The 22,051-nt window shown below is 41.2% G+C and overlaps 1 protein-coding gene across 2 annotated transcripts in view; it reads left to right on the top strand.

Annotated features, from left to right (window-relative positions):
• Positions 1-286: 286 nt before the first annotated feature.
• The window catches only part of HSDL2 (hydroxysteroid dehydrogenase like 2), an 89,684-nt gene continuing 67,919 nt past the window's right edge, over positions 287-22,051 (top strand). The window contains exons 1-2 of one of the 2 annotated variants that reach the window (XM_058302536.2): positions 287-529; positions 19,929-19,989. In XM_058302536.2, the coding sequence (XP_058158519.1) occupies positions 19,937-19,989 (53 nt within the window). In that variant the 5' untranslated portion in view covers positions 287-529; positions 19,929-19,936. The remainder of the gene's footprint in view (positions 530-19,928; positions 19,990-22,051) is intronic. The other variant, XM_004463903.5, reaches the window with a different exon arrangement.

The following is a 22,051-nucleotide window of genomic DNA, read 5'->3' as shown; positions in this document are numbered from 1 at the left end:
GAAGAGCAGATCGAGAGCCAAGGCACCCGAGGTCAGGGCCTGTTGAGGAAAACTGACAGCACTGCTCAGGGTCCTTAGGGCACCTCTCTGGCAGCCACCATGCCGGCTCGGGGCTGACCGGGGAATACTGCGGGGCTAGGAGAAACTCACAGGCCGAAGAAAGGGACGCTTAGGGCTGACGCGCCCACTGCGCTACGCGCTGGCGGGAGACCGATTGTCACACGTCACCGCGAGAGGGGCGGGGCGGAGTTACTTCCCAAGGCGCTTGCGCAGAGAGCAGGTTTTTCCGGGCTGAGGGGAGGTGGAAACCAGCGGGTAGTTTTCGGGGAAGTCAAACTGCGTGCGCAGGCGCACTCAGCGACCTTCCTTTTAGAGCTTCCATCCCCGCAAGCCTCGGGGCGGGGCCTCGGGGGACAGTGTCCAGAGGTGGGGCTAAATGTGGAGAGAAGGTCGGCTTCTCACTACCCGCTCGCCATTGCGGTCGCTACCGCTGCCTCTGGTCTTCGCGAGCCATGCTACCCAACACCGGGTAAGGAGTTGGGGGCGCCGCGGGAAGCCCGAGATCCGGCCGGGCGGAGTGCGCGGCTCGCTGGGTGCTGTTAAGGAGCGCCCGGGTGGCCCGGCCCACGTGGGGTACGGTAAATGAAGTCGCTACGGCGCCGCGGGGCACCCTGGAACCCTGGTTCGCGCCCAGCGCATTATACCTAACGTATGCTACAATGCGTGAAAAGTACCCAAAGTTGTGATTGCTGGGTAACAGCTATGAAAAAACCTCCAAGTGCAGAGGACTGAAAGCGGGTTATCCTATCTGCCCCAGGGAACCTTTATCCTCACCTTTGTATCTAGTTGAAAGCGTGTAAGTTCTAGGTGAAAGGTCACGAGAGGACTTCCAACTTAAGAAGATTCCACTTGTTCCGTATGCTCAATTTGAAAGTGATTTTCAAATTAGTAACTTAACTAATCCTATATTGTGGGTGTCTTTTGTGTGTGTGTGTGAAAGATGAACTTCATTTTAATAATTTTTCATCCAGGCAAAACTCCAGATTGTACTCATTTATAACCAGTAGTTGTGGTGTGTGTGTGTGAGATAGAGAGTGCGAGAGAGACAGAGAGAGAAGTTGGTAGACACGCTTGGGATAATGTGTGTTGAACGTGATAGTAGAAAACCAGATTTATAACTGTGTGGTGGCAGGGACATTTCTGGAGTACCAAACCTGAGTTTGTGGGGATTTCCTACAATGACTTTGCTCTAGGTGCTGCCATGGAGAAGTTGGGAAATAGTATTTTACAATCAGATTTCTCCAGGGAAGTGGATTTGGCTCAATGGATAGAGCATCCACCTACCACATGGGAGGTCCAGGGTTCAAACCGAGGACCTCCCGAACTGTGTGATGAGCTGGCCTATGCGCAGCGCTGATGCATGCAAAGGAGTGCCGTGCCACTGAGGGGTGCCCCTGGTAGGGGAGTCCCAGGCGCAAGGAGTGCACCTCTGTAAGGAGAGCTGCCCAGTGCAAAAAACGTTCTCCATGAGTGGTTCCGCAACCATGGAGAACTGATGCAGCAAGATGATGCAACAAAAAGAGACACAGATTCTGGGTGCCACTGATAAGAATATAAGCAAACAGGTGCGCACAGTGAATGGACACAGAGCTGACAACTGGTGGGGGGGGAGGGGTGAGAAATAAAGAAAAAAAATTGAAAATCTTTAAAAAAAAATCAGATTTTATCCGTTTTGCAGTCCATTCTTTTCCCTCCTTTTACAACATTCTTCCAACCCAGTCTACCCACTTACTTGTGCCTTAGGGAAAATAATTCATTACCAATTCTCATTCTTAAATTTCCATCTTTAACATTATTATATTTTTATTTCATGTTTAATTTCATGTGATAAAAATGGGCATTGTTAATTTGGATGAAATAATTTATTGATTCAACATATAACAATTAATTGTGTATATTTTCAAAACCCTGTGCTCTGAGAGATAATATTGGATGGAAATGTATTAAATAATGATATTTTTACCATTTTTAAATGTATATATTTTAATTTTTTAAAAGGTATTTAGATTACATAAATGTTACATAAAAAATATATAGAGAGGAAAAAGCATGGAAGATGGCATCAGAGTAAGTGTACCTTCATCATCTCTCCTACCAAAAAATGACTGAGTGAGGACAAAATCCTGCCTGAGTGAGCTGTTTCAGGAACCCACAAAGCAGGAGACTGCTGGACATTAATCCGGAGAGAGTGTGACAAGAAGAGTGATAGTGACAAGAAGAGTGATAGCTCAAGGTAAAGCTGCTGGTTTCTGCCCCTACCCCAGGGCAAGAAGCCTGTGGCTTTCCAAAACCTCTCTGGTCACACAGCCGAAGAAGAAAAACTCCTAGAGTGGGAGGGTTCTGGTGAAGGGTGGAGTGGAGTCCTACAAGTGCTGGTTCAATTATCTGGACCTCCCTTTTTGAGCTTTGAGGAGCTTACCAGCTGGCTTGAGGAGAAACCTGGAAGAGGGGAGAAGTGAATCTACCTATTGTGGGTGTCTTGAGCTGAGTTCTAAGTCCATTCCACAGTTTGCTTGAAACCTGTGATAACACAGCAAAAGACTTAAACAGTTTCCTAAGTAAAGTGAGTCTCCCCATCAAACATCCAGACCCCCAATTACTTTCTGGTATGTTTCCAAAAGTATTCTGTGCATTTATAAACATATTTTGTTCACACCTCTCCCCCCTTCCAACACACACCACCTTAAAAAGTTAATAGCAGGGAATCGGATGTGGCTCAACCAATTGGGCTCCTGTCTACCGTATAGGAGGTCCAGGGTTTGATGCCCAGGGCCTCCTGGTGAGGGCAAGCTGGCCTACATGGTAAGCTGGCCCACATGGAATGCTGGCCCCTGCGGGAATATGGCCCTGCGCAGGAGAGTCGGCTGACTGGAGAGCTGACCCAGGAAGATGACCTAACAAGACACATAAGAGAGAAAGTAAGATGTAGCAGACCAGGGGAGCCGAGGTGGCTCAAGAGAGTAATTGCTGGGAAACGGACTTTGGCCCAGTGGTTAGGGCGTCCGTCTACCATATGGGAGGTCCGCGGTTCAAACCCCGGACCTCCTTGACCCGTGTGGAGCTGGCCATGCGCAGTGCTGATGCGCGCAAGGAGTGCCGTGCCACGCAAGGGTGTCCCCCGCGTGGGGGAGCCCCACGCGCAAGGAGTGCACCCATGAGGAAAGCCGCCCAGCGTGAAAAGAAAGAGCAGCCTGCCCAGGAATGGCGCCGCCCACACTTCCCGTGCCGCTGACGACAACAGAAGCGGACAAAGAAACAAGACGCAGCAAATAGACACCAAGAACAGACAACCAGGGGAGGGGGGAAATTAAATAAATAAATAAATCTTTAAAAAAAAAAAAAAAAAGAGAGTAATTGCCCCTCTCCCACTCTAGAAGTTCCAAGGATCGGTTCCTAGAGCTGCCTAATGAGCATACAAACAGACACAGAAGAACACACAGTGAATGGACATAGAGAGCAGACAGTGGGGGGGAGAAATAAATAAAATAAATCTTAAAAAAAAAAAAAAAGTAATAGACTGCTGTTTTTACTTACTATGTCTTGGAACATAGCTTTTTTTTTTTTTTTTAAAGATTTATTTTTATTTATTTCTCTCCCCTTCCCCACCCCACCCCCCAGTTGTCTGCTCTCTGTGTCCATTTGCTGCGTGTTCTTTGTCTGCTTCTGTTGTCAGCGGCACGGGAATCTGTGTTTCTTTTTGTTGCGTCATCTTGCTATGTCAGCTCTCCATGTGTGCGGCGCCATTCTTGGGCAGGCTGAACTTTCTTTCGCGCTGGGCGGCTCTCCTTATGGGGCACACTCCTTGTGTGTGGGGCTCCCCTATGTGGGGGGCACCCTGTGTGGCACGGCACTCCTTGCGCACATTGGAACATAGCTTTTAAATATATGTAGAGGGAAACAGATTTGGCTCCACAGACAGAGCATCTGCCTACCACATGAAAGGTCCAGGGTTCAAACTCAGGGCCTCCGACCCATGTGATGAGCTGGCCCACGCGCAGTGCTTTCCCTTCCCTGTACCACCAAGTCCTGGTAATCATTAAGAGACTTTCTGTCTCTTTGAATTTGCTTATCCTATTTTCATGTAAGTGGAATCATATAATATTTGTATTGATGTATTTCACTCAATAGTAGTATCTTCGAGGTTCATCCACGTTATAGCATATATCATAACTTCATTCGTTTAATGGATGCTCAATATTTCATTGTATGGATATACCTCATTTTGTTTATCCATTCATCTATTGGTGAACACTTGGGTTACTTCCACCTTTTGGCTTCTGTGAATAATGCTGCTTTGAACATTGGTGTACAAGTATCTGAGTTCCTGCTTTCATTTCTTTTGGATTTATATACCTCGGAGTAGAATTGCTGGGTCATATTATAGTTCTATGTTTAGCTTTTTGAGGAACCCGCAAAACTGTTTTCCTTCCTCCTCTTTTTTAAATGGTTACTTAGTGTTCTATTATTTGGAGGTGCTATAATTCATTAAGCCAGTAGCCTATTTTTGGCACCAGATCATGTCTAGTTTTTTTCACTACCTCTTTACTGTGATGACTATCCTTGTATTCATCTGTTCGCACATATGGGAGTTTATCTGTAGGATAAATTCCTGAAAATGAAATTGCTGCATCAAAAATTATATGCACTTTAAATTTTGATAGATATTGCCAGGTGACCCTCCAATGAGGTTGCAAACCCAACAGGATGAATGAGATGTCCTAATCTTAACACACTGACGAACAGCAAAGTGTTTGATTACAAAATAAAATTAGAGGGAAGTGGACTTGGCCCAATGGATGAGGCGTCTGCCTGCCACATGGGAGGTCTGCGGTTCAAACCCCAGGCCTCCTTGACCCATGTGGAGCTGGCCCATGCACAGTGCTGATGCGCGCAAGGAGTGCCCTGCCACGCAGGGGTGTCGCCCGCGTAGGGGAGCCCCACACGCAAGGAGTGGGCCCCATAAGGAGAGCCGCACAGTGTGAAAGAAAGTTCAGCCTGCCCAAGAATGGCGCCATACACTTGGAGAGCTGACACAAGATGACACAACAAAAAGAAACAGAGATTCCCAGTGCCACTGGTAAGGATAGAAGTGATCACAGAAGAACATGCAGCGAATGGACACAGAGAGCAGACAACTGGGGGGCAGGGGAGAGAAATAAATTAAAAAAAAAAAAAAGATGCAACGAAAAGAAACACAGATTCCCGGTGCTGCTAATAAGGACAGAAGTGGTCACAGAAGAACACATAGCGAATGGACACAGAGAGCAGACAACTGTGGGGGAGAGAAATAAATAAATAAATAAATCTTAAAAAACAAAATAAAATTAGAGAATGAGACAGTACCTTGTTATAGTTAAAGTTGCATTTATTCCATCATGAGTGCAGTTTGCTATTTGCAATTTAAAGTTTTCAACCACGTGCAATTTTTGCCCCCTAAAGGACATTTAGTTATATCTGGAGATAGTTTTATCAGCACAATTGAGGGTGAGTGAGTGCTCCTGGCATCTAGCGGGTAGAGTCCAGAGACCCTCCATTCTACAATGCACAGGACAACCCTCTATAACAAAGAATTATTTGGTCCAAATGTCAGTAATGCTGATATTTTGAGAAACCCTGGTTTAAAGTCATCTGTGAATCTTTTTCTTTGCTTGGCTTAAACAATTAGATTATGATTCATTTCTGAGGGCTCTAGATATAAAAAATTAGTCCCTTACATGTTTTACAAATAGTTTTCTCAGTTTTTTTCCTTGCCTCTTGATTTTTATTTTGCTCTGTGTTTAACAGAAAGGTTTGCTTTTATCAAGTCAGAATTTATCAATCTTTAAAGATTTTTGCATGTTTGTGCAAGCATATAAAACAGCTTTAAACTAAGATTTTTATGAATTGGTATTTTAAAATTATTTTTATGGTTTTATTCTTTTGCGCTTAGGTTTTCCTCTAGCAGATTTATTTTGGTACAGGAAAGGATTTACAAAATCTGCTTTGTTTTGGCTTAGATGGTTGTCCAGTTGTCGCAGTTTAAAATTGACTGAATGGTTATCTCTTCTGTTTAAAATTTCACTTCCATCATTTACTACATTTCTTGTATGTTTCAGAGTCTATTTTTATTTTTATTTATTTATTTATTTATTTGAATATAATAATTTATTTTATTTATTTTTTACTTAAAATTTTTTTTTTAAGATTTATTTCTCTCCCCTTTGCCCCCCTCCCCCTTGTCTGCGCTCTTTGTCCATTCACTGTTTGTTATGTGACTACTTCTATCTATCCTTATCAGTGGCACTGGGAATCTGTGTTTCTTTTTGTTGTGTCTTGTTGTGTAAGCTTGGGCAGGCTGCACTTCCTTTCGTACCGGGCAGCTCTCCTTACAGGGCGTGCTCCTTGCGCGTGGGGCTCCCCTACGCAGGGACACCCCTGCGTGGCAGGACACTCCTTGCGCACATCAGCACTGTGCATAGGCCAGCTCCACATGGGTCAAGGAGGCCTGGGGTTTAACCGCGGACCTCCCATGTGGTAGGCGGACACCCTATTCATTGGGCCAAATCCACTTCCCTATTTTTAAACTTCCTATTTTGTTACTCTGGTCTGTTTACTCATACACCAGTTCCAAGCGATTTTAATAAACTTTTATTATCTAGGAAGGGTAGTTTCTTCCTCATTTTGATTCTTTTTCAAACTTTTCCTGGCTATTGGGTTTTTATTTTTTCAGGTGAACTTTAGAAGAATATGTGTCATTAAATAAACATAATAGTTGTTTTTTCATCATATTTAACCCTGATTTGAGGTACTAGAATTTTAGTAAACAGAAATGTAGGTTAACTGTATTTTAGCAGGTTTGAACCATCTACCAACTGTACTGAGAAATTCAGAACTTTGCATTGAGGAGCTCTGGTTCCAGTACTTTTTAGCTTAGTAGAAATTCTGCCTCAGGTTCAGAAGAAGAGATGCTGCTTTTGCCTTTCTTTCTATGGTTGCCTGGAACTGTGAGTGAGGAAAATGTCCTTTATCCTACTGGGAATCATTCCAGCTATACCAAAGGCAAAGGGCTAGGGCTTTTTAAAGCAGTAATGGAAATTCTCATCTAAATACTTGTATTTAAAAAATTGGTTTAATACCCTATGTTTACTACCTTTTGTATTAAAAAGGGAAAATTATACATTCAAACATAAATATATAAAATTTGTATGATATATATTATAGGTATATTAGCATTTGTTGACAAATTTTGTCGGTACATATTAAAGCATACAGTTAAAATATACAATCAGTGGTATTTGGTACTATCACATAGCTGTGCATTCATCACTTCAGTCATTATTAGAGCATTTTCTTTATTTCAGTAATAATAAAAAACTAAACAAGAAAATTCTTCACCTCTCAATCTCTGTTTGCCCTGCTGTACATAGCTGTTATTTCTGTCTATTCTTGCACATTTATTTATTTATTAAGCAGTTTTATTGAGGTATATTCACATACCATACAATCTATATAAAATGTATAATCAGTGATTTTAATATAATCACAGTGTTGTGCATTCATCATCACAAAAAATTTTAGAATTATTTCGTTATTCCAAAAAGAAAAACTCTACACCCCTTAGCATTCCTTCTCTAGCCCCATATAACCACATATCAAATTTCATCCCTATAAATTGATTTATATTTACATTTTATATAAATTGAATCATACAATATGTTACACAATATATTTAGTTCATAATAACGTAATTATACAAAATATTTGTCCTTTTGTGTCTGGCTTGCTTCACTCAATATAATGTACTACAGGTTCATCCACATTTTCATATGCTTTATACCTTCATTTCTTCTTACAGCTGCATAATGTTCCATTGTGTGTATACACCACAGTTTGTTGATTGATTTATCAGTTGGTGGACAGACCTGGGTTGTTTCCAGCTTTTGGTAATCATGAATAATGCCGCTGTGAACATTGGTGTACAGATGTTTCTTCGTGTCACTGCTCTCAGTTCTTCTGGGTATATACCAGGTAGTGGTATTGCAGGGTCATGTGGCAAATCTATATTTAACTTCTTTAGGAACTGCCAAACAGTGAATGTACCATTTTCTCATATCCTCTTATGATCCTTTTTATTTCTGTGGGATGAGTCGTAACTCCCCCCCCCTTTAATTTCTGATTATATTTATTTGTATCTTCTCTCTTCTTTTCTTTGCTAGTTTGGCTAGGGGTTTGTCAATTTTATTGATCTTCTCAAGGAACCAGCTTTTCATTTTGTTGATTTTCTCTCTTGTTTTTTGTTCTCAGTTTCATTTATTTCTACTCTAATCTTTATTATTTCTTTCCTTCTGCTTGCTTTGGGATTGGTTTGCTGTCTTTTTAAAGTTTCTCCAGTTGTTCAGTTAAAGCTTTTAATTTATTTAGCTCTCTCTTCTTTTTTAATATAGATGAGGTGGGCTATAAATTTCCCCCTCAAGACTGCCTTTCCTGTATCCCATAAGTGTTGATAAGTTCTGTTCTTGTTTTCATTTGCCTCAGTATATTTACTAATTTCACTTGCAATTTCTTCTTTGACCCACTGATTTTTAAAATATATTTATATTGAATTTTACCAACATTCTTTAGATCTTTATTTTTTAAAGATTTATTTATTTCTTTTCCTTCACCTCGCTTCCCGTTGTCTGCTCTCTGTGTCCATTTGCTGTGTGTTCTTCTTTGTCTACTTGCATCCTTGTCAGCGGCAATTGGAATCTGCGTCAGCTCTCCGTGTGTGCTGTGCCACTCCTGGATGGGCTGTGCTTTTTTTGCATGGGGTGGCTCTCCTTGAAGGGCACATTCCTTTGTGCATGGGGCTCCCCTACGTGGGGGACACCCTTATGTGGCACGGCACTCCTTGCGTGCTTCAGCACTGTGCGTGAGCCAGGTCAAGAGGCCCTGGGTTTGAACCCTGGAACTCATATGTGGTAGGTGGACGCTCCATCAGTTGAGCCAAATCTGCTTCCCTGACCCACTGATTTTTTAGGAGTGTGTTGTTTAGCCTCCACACATTTGTGAATTTTCCTCTTTCCTGTCTAATTGATTTCCAGTTTCATTCCATTATGATCTGAGAAGCTGCTTTGTATAATTTCAGTCTTTTTATATTTATTGAGAGCTGCATTGTGACTTAACATGTGGCGTATCCTGGAGAAAGATCCATGGGCACTTGAGAAGATCGTATATAACCCACTGAGTTTGAATGTAAGGTTTTGTATGTCAGGTCTAACTTGTTTATCAGTTGTTCAAGTCTCTGTTTCCTTGTTGATCTTCTATCTAGTTGTTCTATCTAATGATGTGAGTGGGGTGTTGAATTCTCCAATGATTATTGCAGAGATGTCTGTATCTCCATTCAGTTTTGCCAGAGATTGTCTCATGTATTTTGGGACACCCTGGTTAGGTGCATAGATATTTATGACTGTTATATCTTTCTGGTGGATTGTCCTTTTTTTAAAATATATAATTGCCTTCTGTATCTCTTATAACTTTTTTTCATTTAAAGTCTATTTTTTTTCTGATACTAATATAGCTACTTCTGCTCTTTTTTGATTATTATTTTCAGTGAAAGTTGTATCCCTGGGTCTAATGTGAATCTTGTGTAAGAAGCAGATGGATGATTCATGTTTTTTTATGCATTCTGTCATCCTCTATCTTTTGATTGGGGAGCTTAATCCATTTACATTCAATGATACTAGTGTAAATGCATTATTTACTTCCACAGTTTTATTCTTTGGTTTTCATATCTCATATCTTATTTTTGCCTGTCTTTTTATTCTTTTGTTATCCTTTCTGCTATTCTCTTTTCTATACTCTCCTCCAAGCTTCTCTATACTGTCTTTTTCTTTCTGCCTGTAAGGCTTCCTTTAATATGTCTTGCAAAGGTGGATTCTTTTTTACAAACTCTCTTAGTTTCTGTTTGTGAGTATTTTATGCTCACCATATTTGAAGGAGAATTTTGATGGATAAATAATTTTCTGCTGGCAGTTTTTTTCTTTCGCTGTCCTAATTGTATCATACCACTATCTTCTCACCTCTGTGGTTTCTGAAGAGAAATCCACACTAAGTCTTTCTGAGCACCTCTTGAATGTTATGATTTGCTTCTCCCTTGCTGCTCTGAGAATCTTCTCTTTATCTTTGACATTTGACATTCTGAGTAGTATGAGTCTTGGAGTGGGTCTATTCAGATTTATTCTTATTGGAGTATGCTGTGCTTTTTGGACATGTAAGTTCATTTCTTTTGTGAGAGTTGGGAAATTTTCAGCTGTTATTTCCTCAAATACTGTTTCTACCCCTTTTCCCTTCTCTTCTCCTTCTGGAACTCCCATGACATGTCTGTTGTGTTTCATGGTATCATTCAACTCCCTGAGCCCCTGTTAATATTTTTTTCCATTCTTTTCTCTGTTCTTTCCCCTTATCATTTTCAGCTATCTTTTTATCACTTATGCTTTATTCCATTATTTTGAGTCTGCTGTTGTATGTCTCTAATGTGTTTTCATCTCGTGTATCATGTCTTTCATTCCTATGAGCTCTGTTACTTTTCTATTCAGGTTTTCAAATTCTTCTTTGTGCTCACTGAGCATCTTCTTGATGTTCGTTATCTCTTTAGCCAGATTGTCTTTCAACTCATTTTTAAAAAAAATTTCTTTCTCTCTGTCCTCTCCCCCCTCCTGCCCAGTTGTCTTCTCTCTGTGTCCATTTGCTCTGTGTTCTTCTGTGACCGCTTTTATCCTTATCAGTGGCACCCGGAATCTGTGTTTCTTTTTGTTGCGTCATCTTGTTGTGTCAACTCTGTGTGTGTGGCACCATTCCTGGGCAGGCTGCACTTTCTTTTGCGCTGGGCAGCTCTCCTTACAGGGCACACTCCTTGTGCGTTGGACTCCCCTATGTGGGGGACCCTCCTGTGTGGCAGGGCACTCCTTGTGCACATCAGCACTGCGCATGGGCCAGCTCCACATGAGTCAAGGAGGCCCGGGGTTTGAACTGCGGACCTCCCATGTGGTTGGCAGATGCCCTATCCATTGGGCCAAGTCCGCTTCCCTCAACTCAGTGTGACTGTGGAAATTTTTTTGTATCTTGTTGATTAGTTGTCTCAAATCCTGTGTCTCTTCTGGGACTTTGATATATTCTTTTTCTTGGGCCATGTCTTCCATTTTGTTAGCATGGTTCGTAATTTTTTGCTGATGTCCAGGCAACTGATTAGCGTGGTGAGTTTACTCAGATGCTCAATTTCTCTTTTGTAGGGATTTAGTGGCAGGAGACTGTGTGTTACTGCTGTTCTTTGATTCTTATTTCACCCTGGGTCTTTAGGGTTGTCTGTTAGTTGCTTAAACCTGGGCTCTGGACCTAGTAATGGGTTGCAGATCCTAGGGCTCTGGGGATAGAAGCTATGAAGGCCAGGAAAAGTCTCTCATATTTACTTTTTATATTTCCTCACATGCACTTCCCTGGTCTGCCAGCGGTGGTGCTTTTTGGCAGCCCTTTATTTCAATACCTGGTCAGAGTGTGTTTGCCACAACATGGACCGGATCAATGTTTAAGAGTTTCCTGTTTGGAGACTAAGAGTCTTGTCTTTAAAACTTTTTCAGAGGTAGTTTTCCAGCCTTTGCTGGCAGCCGCCTCTCGTTTCCTGTGTAGGAAATAATTTCACTGCCCTCTGCATTCTCAACAATCAGTCATGGTTAGTAGAGGGGGAGATTGAGATGGTCACATCTTAGTCTTGGATCTCTTTAGTCCTAAATTGGCTCCCAAGGCCAACAATGGCACGGCCCTACCTGAACTTTAAGGGCTCATGGGATACAGGAGAACAAATTTGTGGTCAAGAGCTGAATCAGCCTCAGGCTGCATATATCTTTCTGCCCTTTCCTGGAGAGGTGTGTCCTCAACAGTCAGTTCTGTAAGTAGCGGGAGATCAAGAGGGTCAGATCTCTCCAGTCCTGGATCTTCCCATTCCTGAGCTGGCCTCTGAGGCAAACAATGGCATGGCCTGACCCAGCCTGGAAGGGCTAGTGGGACACAGCAGACCAAATTTGTGGATCAAAAGCTGAGTCAGCCTTAGGCTATGTCCCTCTCTTCTTTCCTGGTGCAGTGGATCTCTGGAGCTCCCTTATCTGTAGCTGGCCCAGAGACCTGAGAATATGAAAGTGTCTTTAGTGTGGGGGAGGATGCCTGAAGTAGCAGCTGCTGGTTTTAACTCAACGATTTGCTGTCACAACTCTTCTCCTTTGTCCCTGTCTCTTCTTGGTGGTATCCAGCCTTTGCCTGGTGTCCTATATCCTAGAATATTTTTTTCCAGGCCTTTTCAGCCTGTCCTCTAGCTATTTTTCTGGAGAAGAAGAGAGTTCTGTATCTTTCTAGTCCTCCATCTTCCCAGAAGTTGCATATTTTTGGAAATAATGAAGGTTAAACCAGAAATTTGAGACTTCCATGAGTATACATTTTTGGAAGGTTTTGACCTTTGAACCTTTTCAATGTTTTGCAATATCCTTCAACAAAAATGAAAGAAAACTAAAATGAATACAACATAGATGAACTTAAATGTATATCATGTTTATCACATAAGCATATAGACAAAAAGAACCAATTCAATTAATTTTTTAGCACTGTAATCTGACTATACATGTTCAGAGGGATTTGTTCTAAGACAAAAAGAACTTCAAAGAAATGTTGAGCTTGCCTTAGTAGATTTATTATTGCTAGTAGTATAAGTATAGTAATTCTAATAGTATTGTGAGTGTCTACTAGTGTAGAGCAAATGAATAAATATACTGATATTGTTAGAAAACAGGTTTCTCAATGTGAGAAAAGTTAGGGAAAATATGGAATGCAGGAGGGAGAGGAAGAGGCCTGTTGTGGTGCATTGGATCAAAATTAGAAGATGCTGAAATACATGAACAAAAACTAGTAGATGTGAAATGAGAAATAGACACGTCTAAAAATTGGAGATTTCAGCAGAAATCAGTAACAGAAAGAAATCTGAAAGTCCCCAAATATGTGGAATTTAAACAACACACTTCTAAACATTACTCGTGGGTCAGAGAAATCATAAGGGAAATTAGAAAATATCAGAATTTAATGACAACAAAAAAATAACATATCCAAATGTGTGGACTGCAGCTAAAGCAGTGCTTAAAGGAAATTTTATGACTTCAAATGTTTATATTAGAAAAGAAAGCAGGTTTAAAATCAGTCATCTAAGATTGAAAAGGAAAAGCAGTCTAAATCTAAAGTAAGTAGAAAGAAGAAAATAAAGATCAAAGAGTCTGTAAGTGAAATAGGAAATAGCCAAAAAATAGAGAGGTTCAATGAAACTAATATTTGTTTTTAGGAAAACATCAATGACTTGATAAATCTCTGTAGGTGCTGCCCAGTATGGCACTTACTTGTTACGTGTGGCTAATTAAATAGAAGTTAATTAAAGTTAAACAAAATTCAAAATTGAGTCCTTATAGTCTCACTAACTATGTTTCAGTGGCTTAGTAGCCAAATGTGGCTAGTGGCTCCTGTATTGCACAGTGCAGATATGGAACATTTCCATCATCTTAGAAAGTTCAGTTGGACAATTCTGGTCTAAACAGACAAATCAAGGAAAAAAGAGAGAAGGTACCAGTTACCATTATCAGGAATGAATGAGGGAACATTGTTATAAATCCTAGTGACATCAGAAGCATAATGAAGGAACAGTATAATTAACTTTAAGCCAACAAATTTGACAAATTAGATGAAATCAACAAATTCCTTGAAAGTCATAAATTACAAAAATTGACTCAAAAAGAAATGAGAAATCTTAATTGACCTATATCAAGAAAAGAAAGTGAATTAATAATTAAAAACTTTCCCACAAAGAAAACCCCAAACATAGATAGCTTTACTGATAAATTTTATATCAAACATTTAAGGAAGAAATAATGCCAGTTGTTCTACACAAACTATCAGAAAAGAAGAAACAGTTCTTAATGATTTTATGATGCCATTATTACCCCAAATACCAAAGCCAGACAAAAATATCACAATAAAAGAAAATTGAAGACTAATACCCCTCATTAACATAGATGCAGAAATCATTAACACAATATAAACAAATAAAATCTAGCAACATATAAAAAGGATTATACACCATATCCAAGGGATTAAACACCATATTCTTGGAATAAAAGGTTGGATTAACATCTGAAAATCTATGTATTGTACAATGTTAATAAAATGAAGGAGAAAAACCTATGATCATCTCAATAGATGTAGAAAGAACATTTAATAAAATTAAACTCCATTTATAAAAATTTTCAAACTAACAATAGAAGGAGACTTAGTCTATTAAAGGACATCTGCAAAAAATCTACAGGTAATACCTTATTTAGTGTACCTGTCAGAGTATGGGATTTTGTCCTATTTGCAAGCTAATCAGTTAGACTGTTATTGTTTCCTTGATGCTGGCAGAAGACATGAAACAGAGACAAAGGACTTTGTTACCAGTGGCACAACAGGCAGCATGAGCATTGTTTGCATTGGTTTCCTCTCCTTATAAGTCCTATAGGGCAAAACACTGAAAGGCCCAGGTGGATTCTGTGCAAGTAGTGGGTTGGTATTGTAGTAGAAGGACTCTGAATTTGGGGAATCTGCCTTTTTTTGTGACAAACTAGCTCTTTGTCCTGGAGGGAGAAATTAACTCATCCTGCAGCACTGCAAACACAACCCTGGGAAATAGCCCAGGTGAAGCATGGGTGGCCTGTTGTATTCTTGGCATGCCCAGCAAGAACGTGCAGTATTTGGAGTTTTCCAAGGCAAGGGTAACCAATTTCAATTCAGCCCATTGTGCTTACTGACTGTAGCAGTTTGAAATGGTTATGAATTCCAAAAATAGATATTGGATTATGTTTGTAATCTGATCTGTACCTGGACATGATTGAGTTATAATTAGTCCCCACCAAGGGGTGGGGACTCACAGATAAAAGACGTGGGAAAGAACAGAGTTGAGGGTTTCTGATGTTGGAGTTTTGATGTTGGAGTTTGATGCTGAAGACTTAAGCTGGAGCCCTGGGAAGTAAGCTCACAGATTAATGAGAAGCCAGCCCCAGGAAGAAAGGAACCTTGAACCCAAAGAGAAGCAAGACCCTGGAAAGGAGGAATCTGGGAAGCCTGAACCCTCATAGCCATTGACAACCATCTTGCTCCAACACATGAAAATAGACTTTGGTGAGGGAAGTAACTTATGCTTTATGGCCTGATATCTGTAGGCTCCTATCCCAAATAAATACTCTTTATAAAAACCAACCAATTTCTGGTGTTTTGCATCAGCACCCCTTTGGCTGACTAATACACTGGCCCTTACCACAATTGATCTTCCAGAGTTGTCTTTGAACCAGACGACTGCTGGTTCACCAGCTTTCCATTTAGCTAAACCATCTTGAGCCATGCCCAGGCATTTAAGGTAACCTCTGAATTGAGAGCCCTATTGAGCCAATAATTTTGTTTCAGATGTGGTTCTCCTCACTTGTCTAGAGCCCCTATTTGCTATAAGGCAAACTGCCAATCGTGCTCTTGTATGTGCCCTTCCCATTTGACCAGTGAGACTTGTTGAGCTTTTCTGTCCTTATTAGTCATTGAGTTCAGGGTGACCCACCCCAGAATAGGGATGTCATGCCAGAACTACAAGGCCTCTGTGGTGGTTTGGAGCTATGTACCCCAGAAAAACATGTTTCTTTTTTTTTTTTTTTTTTAAAGATTTATTTATTTATTTAATTTCCCCCCCTCCCCTGGTTGTCTGTTCTTGGTGTCTATTTGCTGCGTCTTGTTTCTTTGTCCGCTTCTGTTGTCAGCGGCACGGGAAGTGTGGGCTGCGCCATTACTGGGCAGGCTGCTCTTTCTTTTCACGCTGGGCGGCTCTCCTCACGGGCGCACTCCTTGCGCTTGGGGCTCCCCCACGCGGGGGACACCCTTGCGTGGCACGGCACTCCTTGCGCGCATCAGCGCTGCGCATGGCCAGCTCCACACGGGTCAAGGAGGCCCGGGGTTTGAACCGCGGACCTCCCATATGGTAGACGGACGCCCTAACCACTGGGCCAAAGTCCGTTTCCCATGTTTCTTAAACTTAATCCATTGCTGTGATGTGATTGATCCCATTATAATTAGGACATTTTGATGAGGTTACTTAAATTAAAATATGGTCCAACCCAATCAGATGGGTCTTAATTCTATTACTAGAGTCCCTTATAAACAGAATGAAATATAGACAGCTAGAAAGCCATGGGAAGCAAAAAGCCAAAGGTCAGTAGAATCCAGAGAGAAGGGGAGGGGCCAGGAGAGGCCATCATGTACATTGCCATGTGATAGAGGAGTCAGTGTTGCAGAACCAAATTCACGGCCCAGTGCATACAAAAACTAAGCTGTGACATGGTATATTAGTCAGGGTTCTCTAGGGAAACAGAATTGATAGGAGATAACTGTAAATAGTATGAAATTTTATAAAATTTTCTCATGTGACTGTGTAGATACTCAAATCCAAATTCCACAGGCAGAGTGTAAACCGGAGGCTCTGATAAAGGTCTTGATACGTTCCCAGGAAATGACTGTCCAAAGTAGAGATGGGGATTTTCTTCTCTTCCATGTGTCTTCTTGAGTAAGTGTTCATTTATATTAGTCCATCAAGGGAATGGGGACTCAACCTTGAGTCATACCCTACTGATGTGGTCAAATCAAAGCCCTCATCTTAATAGATAATATCATCAATCCGTGTCAGCTGAATCTAATGTATTCAAAGGGTATCAAACCCTTTGAATTGATTATTTTGTAATCTCTCATTTTGGGATTCATTAATAATTTCAAACTACCATACCCTACCCTCTGAATCCCCGAAAGACATTATAATATTAAAAAAATTTTATATCCTTTTAATTAGCAATGCTAAGTACAGAATCACATCACAGTTAAAGAAATACAGTTTTTCTTGTGGCAAAGTCCCATCTGACTGTAGACCTATAAAACCCACAAAACAATTTATTTGCTTCCAATATACAAAAGGACAGCATAGGATAAACATTTGCATTACCATAAGGAGAATTTGGGAGAGAAACATGAGTCATTGGTCCACGACAGTTTTGAAAACCTGCAGAGCATACTTCATTAGATTTCAAAGTCTGAATGTCATTCTTAAGGTGATGGTTTCTTCTCCTTGGGCCCTCATGGGGGCCCACCCTTTCCACAGTCTTATCCAATGTCCATTTTCTTGGTTCCACCCTCATCAAGCATCTAGATGGTGACTAAGCTTCAGACCTTACCTCCAAGAACATTGGGCTGATGGCCACACTTTCCCCAGTTTCTGGGTGACAGTCTTAATGCCCTTAGTACAGTGAAGTGGTGGGAACATTCTCCCTAGCCCCTGGCATACAGGCCCAATGTCCTCAGAACAATGAGGTGGTGATCTGGCCTTCCCTAATCTATGGGGACTAGGCCCACCCCTGTCAGAGCAATGGGGTATTCATCTCACCCCGACCCATGGGGAATAGGCCCACTCCTCTCAGGCACTGGGGTGTGGACCTCACGCTCCCCAACTCATGGGTTACAAGCCCACCCTCTCAGAGCACCAGGGTGGCGACCTCACTCTCCCCAGCCCTTGGGGAATGTGCTCTACCCTCTCTGTAGCCTGGGACAGCAAAAACTGTCCCTGAACAGCAGGCTGGAACATCCACCCTGTTCAAATGCCAGGGCAGACTCACCCTCTCTGTACACATGGGTTGGGTTCCTTTCTCGGTCCAAGGAGATGTCTTAATTCCAGACCTCAGCTTCCATAGTTTTCCTCTTAAAGCCATTTTCCCTTCTGTTTCTCCCCTCCATGTCCTTTTTAGTGCAGGCTGACTATGGTTTTGTTCATATAGATCTCATAAAAAGCTTGCTGGTTTAACATGCAGGAAACGGGTCCAAGCCATCAGAGTGTAAGACTTTCCACAAGTGTTTCCTGGATAACTGCATTTTCAATCTTGACTTACGAGTTACAAGTTTAGTTAATTCCTCAAATAGGGCACTATCATCTGAAAGCTTGATTTCCAGAGGTGTGGAATTTCCAGAATTAGTTTCTAGCTTCTTTATGCCCAACAATTCAGTTATCAACTTATCTCTTTCCTCTAACATTTTGTTATAAGCTGCAAGGGAAAGCCAGGCTGCATTTTCCACATTTAGTTTGGAAATCTGATTGGCTAAATATCCAAGCTCATAGTTCTCAAATTCTGCATTCCATTTAACAACAGGAGTCAATCTTGCTAAGTTCTCTGCAATTTTAAAACACAGTTTGCCTTTCCTCGAGTGTCCAATAATTGTTTCATCATTTCCTTCTAAGGCCTTACCAGAAATAACTTTAGGCTCCATATTCCTACCAACAGTCTTTTCAGAAGACTAGGCCTTTTTTATCAAGCATCTTAAAAGTTCCTCAAAAAAATATCCTTTACCCACTTATAAAACTGTTATAGCATTTTTGGTAATTGCATCAGCACGACCCCATTTCTGGTACTAAATTCTGTATTAGTCAGCCAAAGGGTGCTGATACAAAGTACCAGTAATTGGTTGACTTTTATAAAGGATATTTATTTGGGGTAAAAGCTTACATTTACAAGGCCCTAAGAGTCCAACTCAAGGCTGCTTTCTCACCAAAGTCTATTGCCACATGTTGAAGCAGGATAGCAGGTTATCTCTGTCCGAATTAGAGAAACTCTGAGGTTATTATGGAATTCAAACAAAGGGAGATGGAGATAATGATTTTAGGATGTTGGGACATATTGATTGATTTGTTCAATTGAACTGTGTAAGGGTAGGCCCCAGAAGCTGCTCTTGAAGATTGACAAAAGTCAGGGGTAAGCACAGGGTTGCAAGTCACTTAATTAACATAAAATAACAAGTAAGGAGACTAAGCTAAACAAAATCCATTAAGAATTGACAGAGTCTGGCTGGACAATACATATAGTTAGAGAGTTGTAAATAGTTCAGTTAACATGAGATAGCATATATAGGGCGGCGAACTTGGCCCAGTGGTTAGGGTGTCCGTCTACCACATGGGAGGTCCAGGGTTCAAACCCCAGGCCTCCTTGACCCATGTGCAGCTGGCCCATGCGCAGTGCTGATGTGCACAAGGAGTGCCCTGTCACACAGGGGTGTCCCCCGCGTAGGGGAGCCCCACGCGCAAGGAGTGTGCCCTGTAAGGCACGCCCAGTGCGAAAGAAAGTTCAGTCTGCCCAGGAATGGTGCTGCACACATGGAGAGCTGACACAACAAGATGATGCAATGAAAAGAAACACAGATTCCCATGCCGCTTACAGCAACAGAAGCGGACAAAGAAGACGTAGCAAATAGACACAGAGAACAGGCAACTGGGGTGGGGGGTGGAGGAGAGAAATAAATAAATAAATCTTTAAAAAAAAATAAGATAGCATATCAAAGAATGAGAGCAAGCTAAAATAACATTTGTAATTAAAACCTTGTGATCAGCAGTTATGATCTATAAGGAAACAGACTTTTCTCAAGGGAAATAGGCTACATGGTGACAACAACGATTACACAGTTACACCAGGACTAAGGAGCACTAGCAGCCATCTCCAGAATACCAGTCTCAGGGAAGAAAGCATTACCTTGATTTGAACTTTCTCGTAGTCTCGAAAACATGAGCTAATAAATTCCCATTAAGCCAACCCATTCCCTGGTATTTGCTTGATTAGCCAAGGAAATGAAAACAGCTTCTTTGAATCATATGTTCAGCTTCAACAGGAGCTCAGCAGTAGGCCAATAATTGTAGCCCTTTTAAATAGGTGCTATATTTGGTGTATCACTCAGAAATCTGGCAGCCATTAAGTATTTGACTCAAGCTATGATTTTCCCTTTAGCTCCTGAGATGCTGTATTATATCTGTTGGAAAAGTCAGAAGAAAGTACCTCTTTACATAAGGTAATTCCTAAATGGAAGAATTTCTTCTGACATTTATGGGTATTTACAGTACGTGCATATTAAATATCTGCAATTTACATTCAGATGTAGATGTAGAAGCCACAAAAATAAAGGAAGTACAAGGATGGGGTTGGTTAGGGTGTGTGGAGGAGGTTAGCCTGAGGGGCACCTGGGGCTGTGGGGAAATCTTTCCTTTCGCTCCCTGCTCTAGGCCTGGCATCACTTCCTTCAGTATCCAGTGAGCTTCTGGGCTCAGGGGTCTTTTGATTTTTGCTTCTGTGGTTCTATCCCACAGTCTTTTCTGCCTTTGGCCCTGTACCCAGCGCTTGCTACCATCACAAGACCAGATAGGATGGTCTCTTGGGCTCCTTTATCCAACAGAACTATAAAATTTTGAGTCCTTCTGATACTGAGCAAGTGTGGGTTCCTTCTTCCTGATGCACTTTGAATACCAACCTTTGCCTATTTTATAATTTACTGGAAGCAAAATGGCATCTATATAATGATTTAGTAATCATAATTATTTGTTAATTCTTAGCCCTCGGTTATACTTCCCCTCCCTAAAGTTCTGCAGTATACTTGGATAGACCTTTATCATCTTCATCCCACTTTAGGACTAGGGTTGGGACATGGGGAGAGTAGGTGCAGGGTGAAGGGGGAGATGAAGAGCAGCTCTATGCCAATAAACCAGCTTTGCTTTTACTTCCGTTTAAGCAGCTGCCGGTGCAGCTCAACCAAACACTTAAGTTTTTTTATCTACTCAGAACTCTTCTGTGTCCTCCTTATTGCTGATGCAATTTATTTCAGCTTTGGGGACCCCTTTACTCATAGCCATGTTGTCTTCTGGCCGAGGCCATGGGGCTTCCTATTCCATCGTTATGCTGACATCATTCCTCCTCCTGCCTGGAGTGGGAGTGCGCAACAACCAAAGTACCATTCATTTGGATGACGTGTTGCAGTCTTACCTCCTTTGCTTTGCCTCTTTAACAAGGACAGCTGGGGATCCTTACTCTTTCCCTCTCCAGTGGTAAGAGCATTTGCTACCAGATCCTGGGGACTCTTTATATCACCCTTACCTGGGCCCAGAAAGCTTTGCTTCCACAAAGACATGTCTTTGTCAGCATCCCTTCCTTGTCACCAAAATTTTAAGGGTCTGTAGTTTCTATTCATCAGTGTTTAATGTAGCAGTATTAATGTTTATATAACTTATCAATGTCTAAAGTCAATAAAGTTTTACTATTCTCCTGTATTAGCCAAAGGGATGCTGATGCAAAATACCAGAAATTGGTTGGTTTCTATAAGGGGTGTTTATTTGGGGTAGAACATTACAGATATCAGGCCATAAAGCATAAAGTTACTTCCCTCACCAAAGTCTGTTTTCCTTTGTTGGAGCAAGATGGCTGCCAATGTCTGCGATGGTTCAGACTTCCTGGGTTCCTCTCTTCCCAGGGCTTGCTTCTTCCCAGGAGCAGGGTTCCTCTCTTCCCGGGGCTCCAGCTGAAGGCTTCAGCATCAAACTCCAACATCAGAAACCCTCCAACTCTCTCCTTTGTCATGCCTTTTATCTGTGAGTCCCCACCCACCAAAGTGTGGAGACTCAATGCCCTACTGGTACAAGAGGTTTACATAATTACTTAATTAAGAAAACCTCTGAATCCAATGTAATCTAATATGCCTAGAGGAAAATATCAGTTTACAATCATAATCCAATATTTCTTTTTGAAATTCATCAATAATATAAACTGCTATACTGCTTAAATAATACATTGACCTACAAATGTTATACTCATCACTCTAATTTTAATCCTCTTATTACAACAATATGTTTAATTCTTTTTAACCCTACAAACATATTTATTAATTACATAAGTATTTGTTAGAATCCTATACTTATTTACCAGTATCTTTGGTTTTCACTTCATCTTGCATCTCAGACTATCCTCCTACCTGGGAATATTTTTTTCTTACTAAAGTATATACTTTAGTAAATAAGACATGAGAAAGAAAGAAAAAGTGTATAGACTAGGATGAAAGAATGAAAGCTGTCATTTGCAGATGATAC

This window comes from Dasypus novemcinctus, chromosome 8 (genome assembly GCF_030445035.2).
Source record: "Dasypus novemcinctus isolate mDasNov1 chromosome 8, mDasNov1.1.hap2, whole genome shotgun sequence".
Taxonomy (NCBI): Eukaryota; Metazoa; Chordata; class Mammalia; order Cingulata; family Dasypodidae; genus Dasypus; species Dasypus novemcinctus.
The sequence above is the reverse complement of the archived record's forward strand: the minus strand, read 5'-3'. Positions and strand labels throughout refer to the sequence as shown.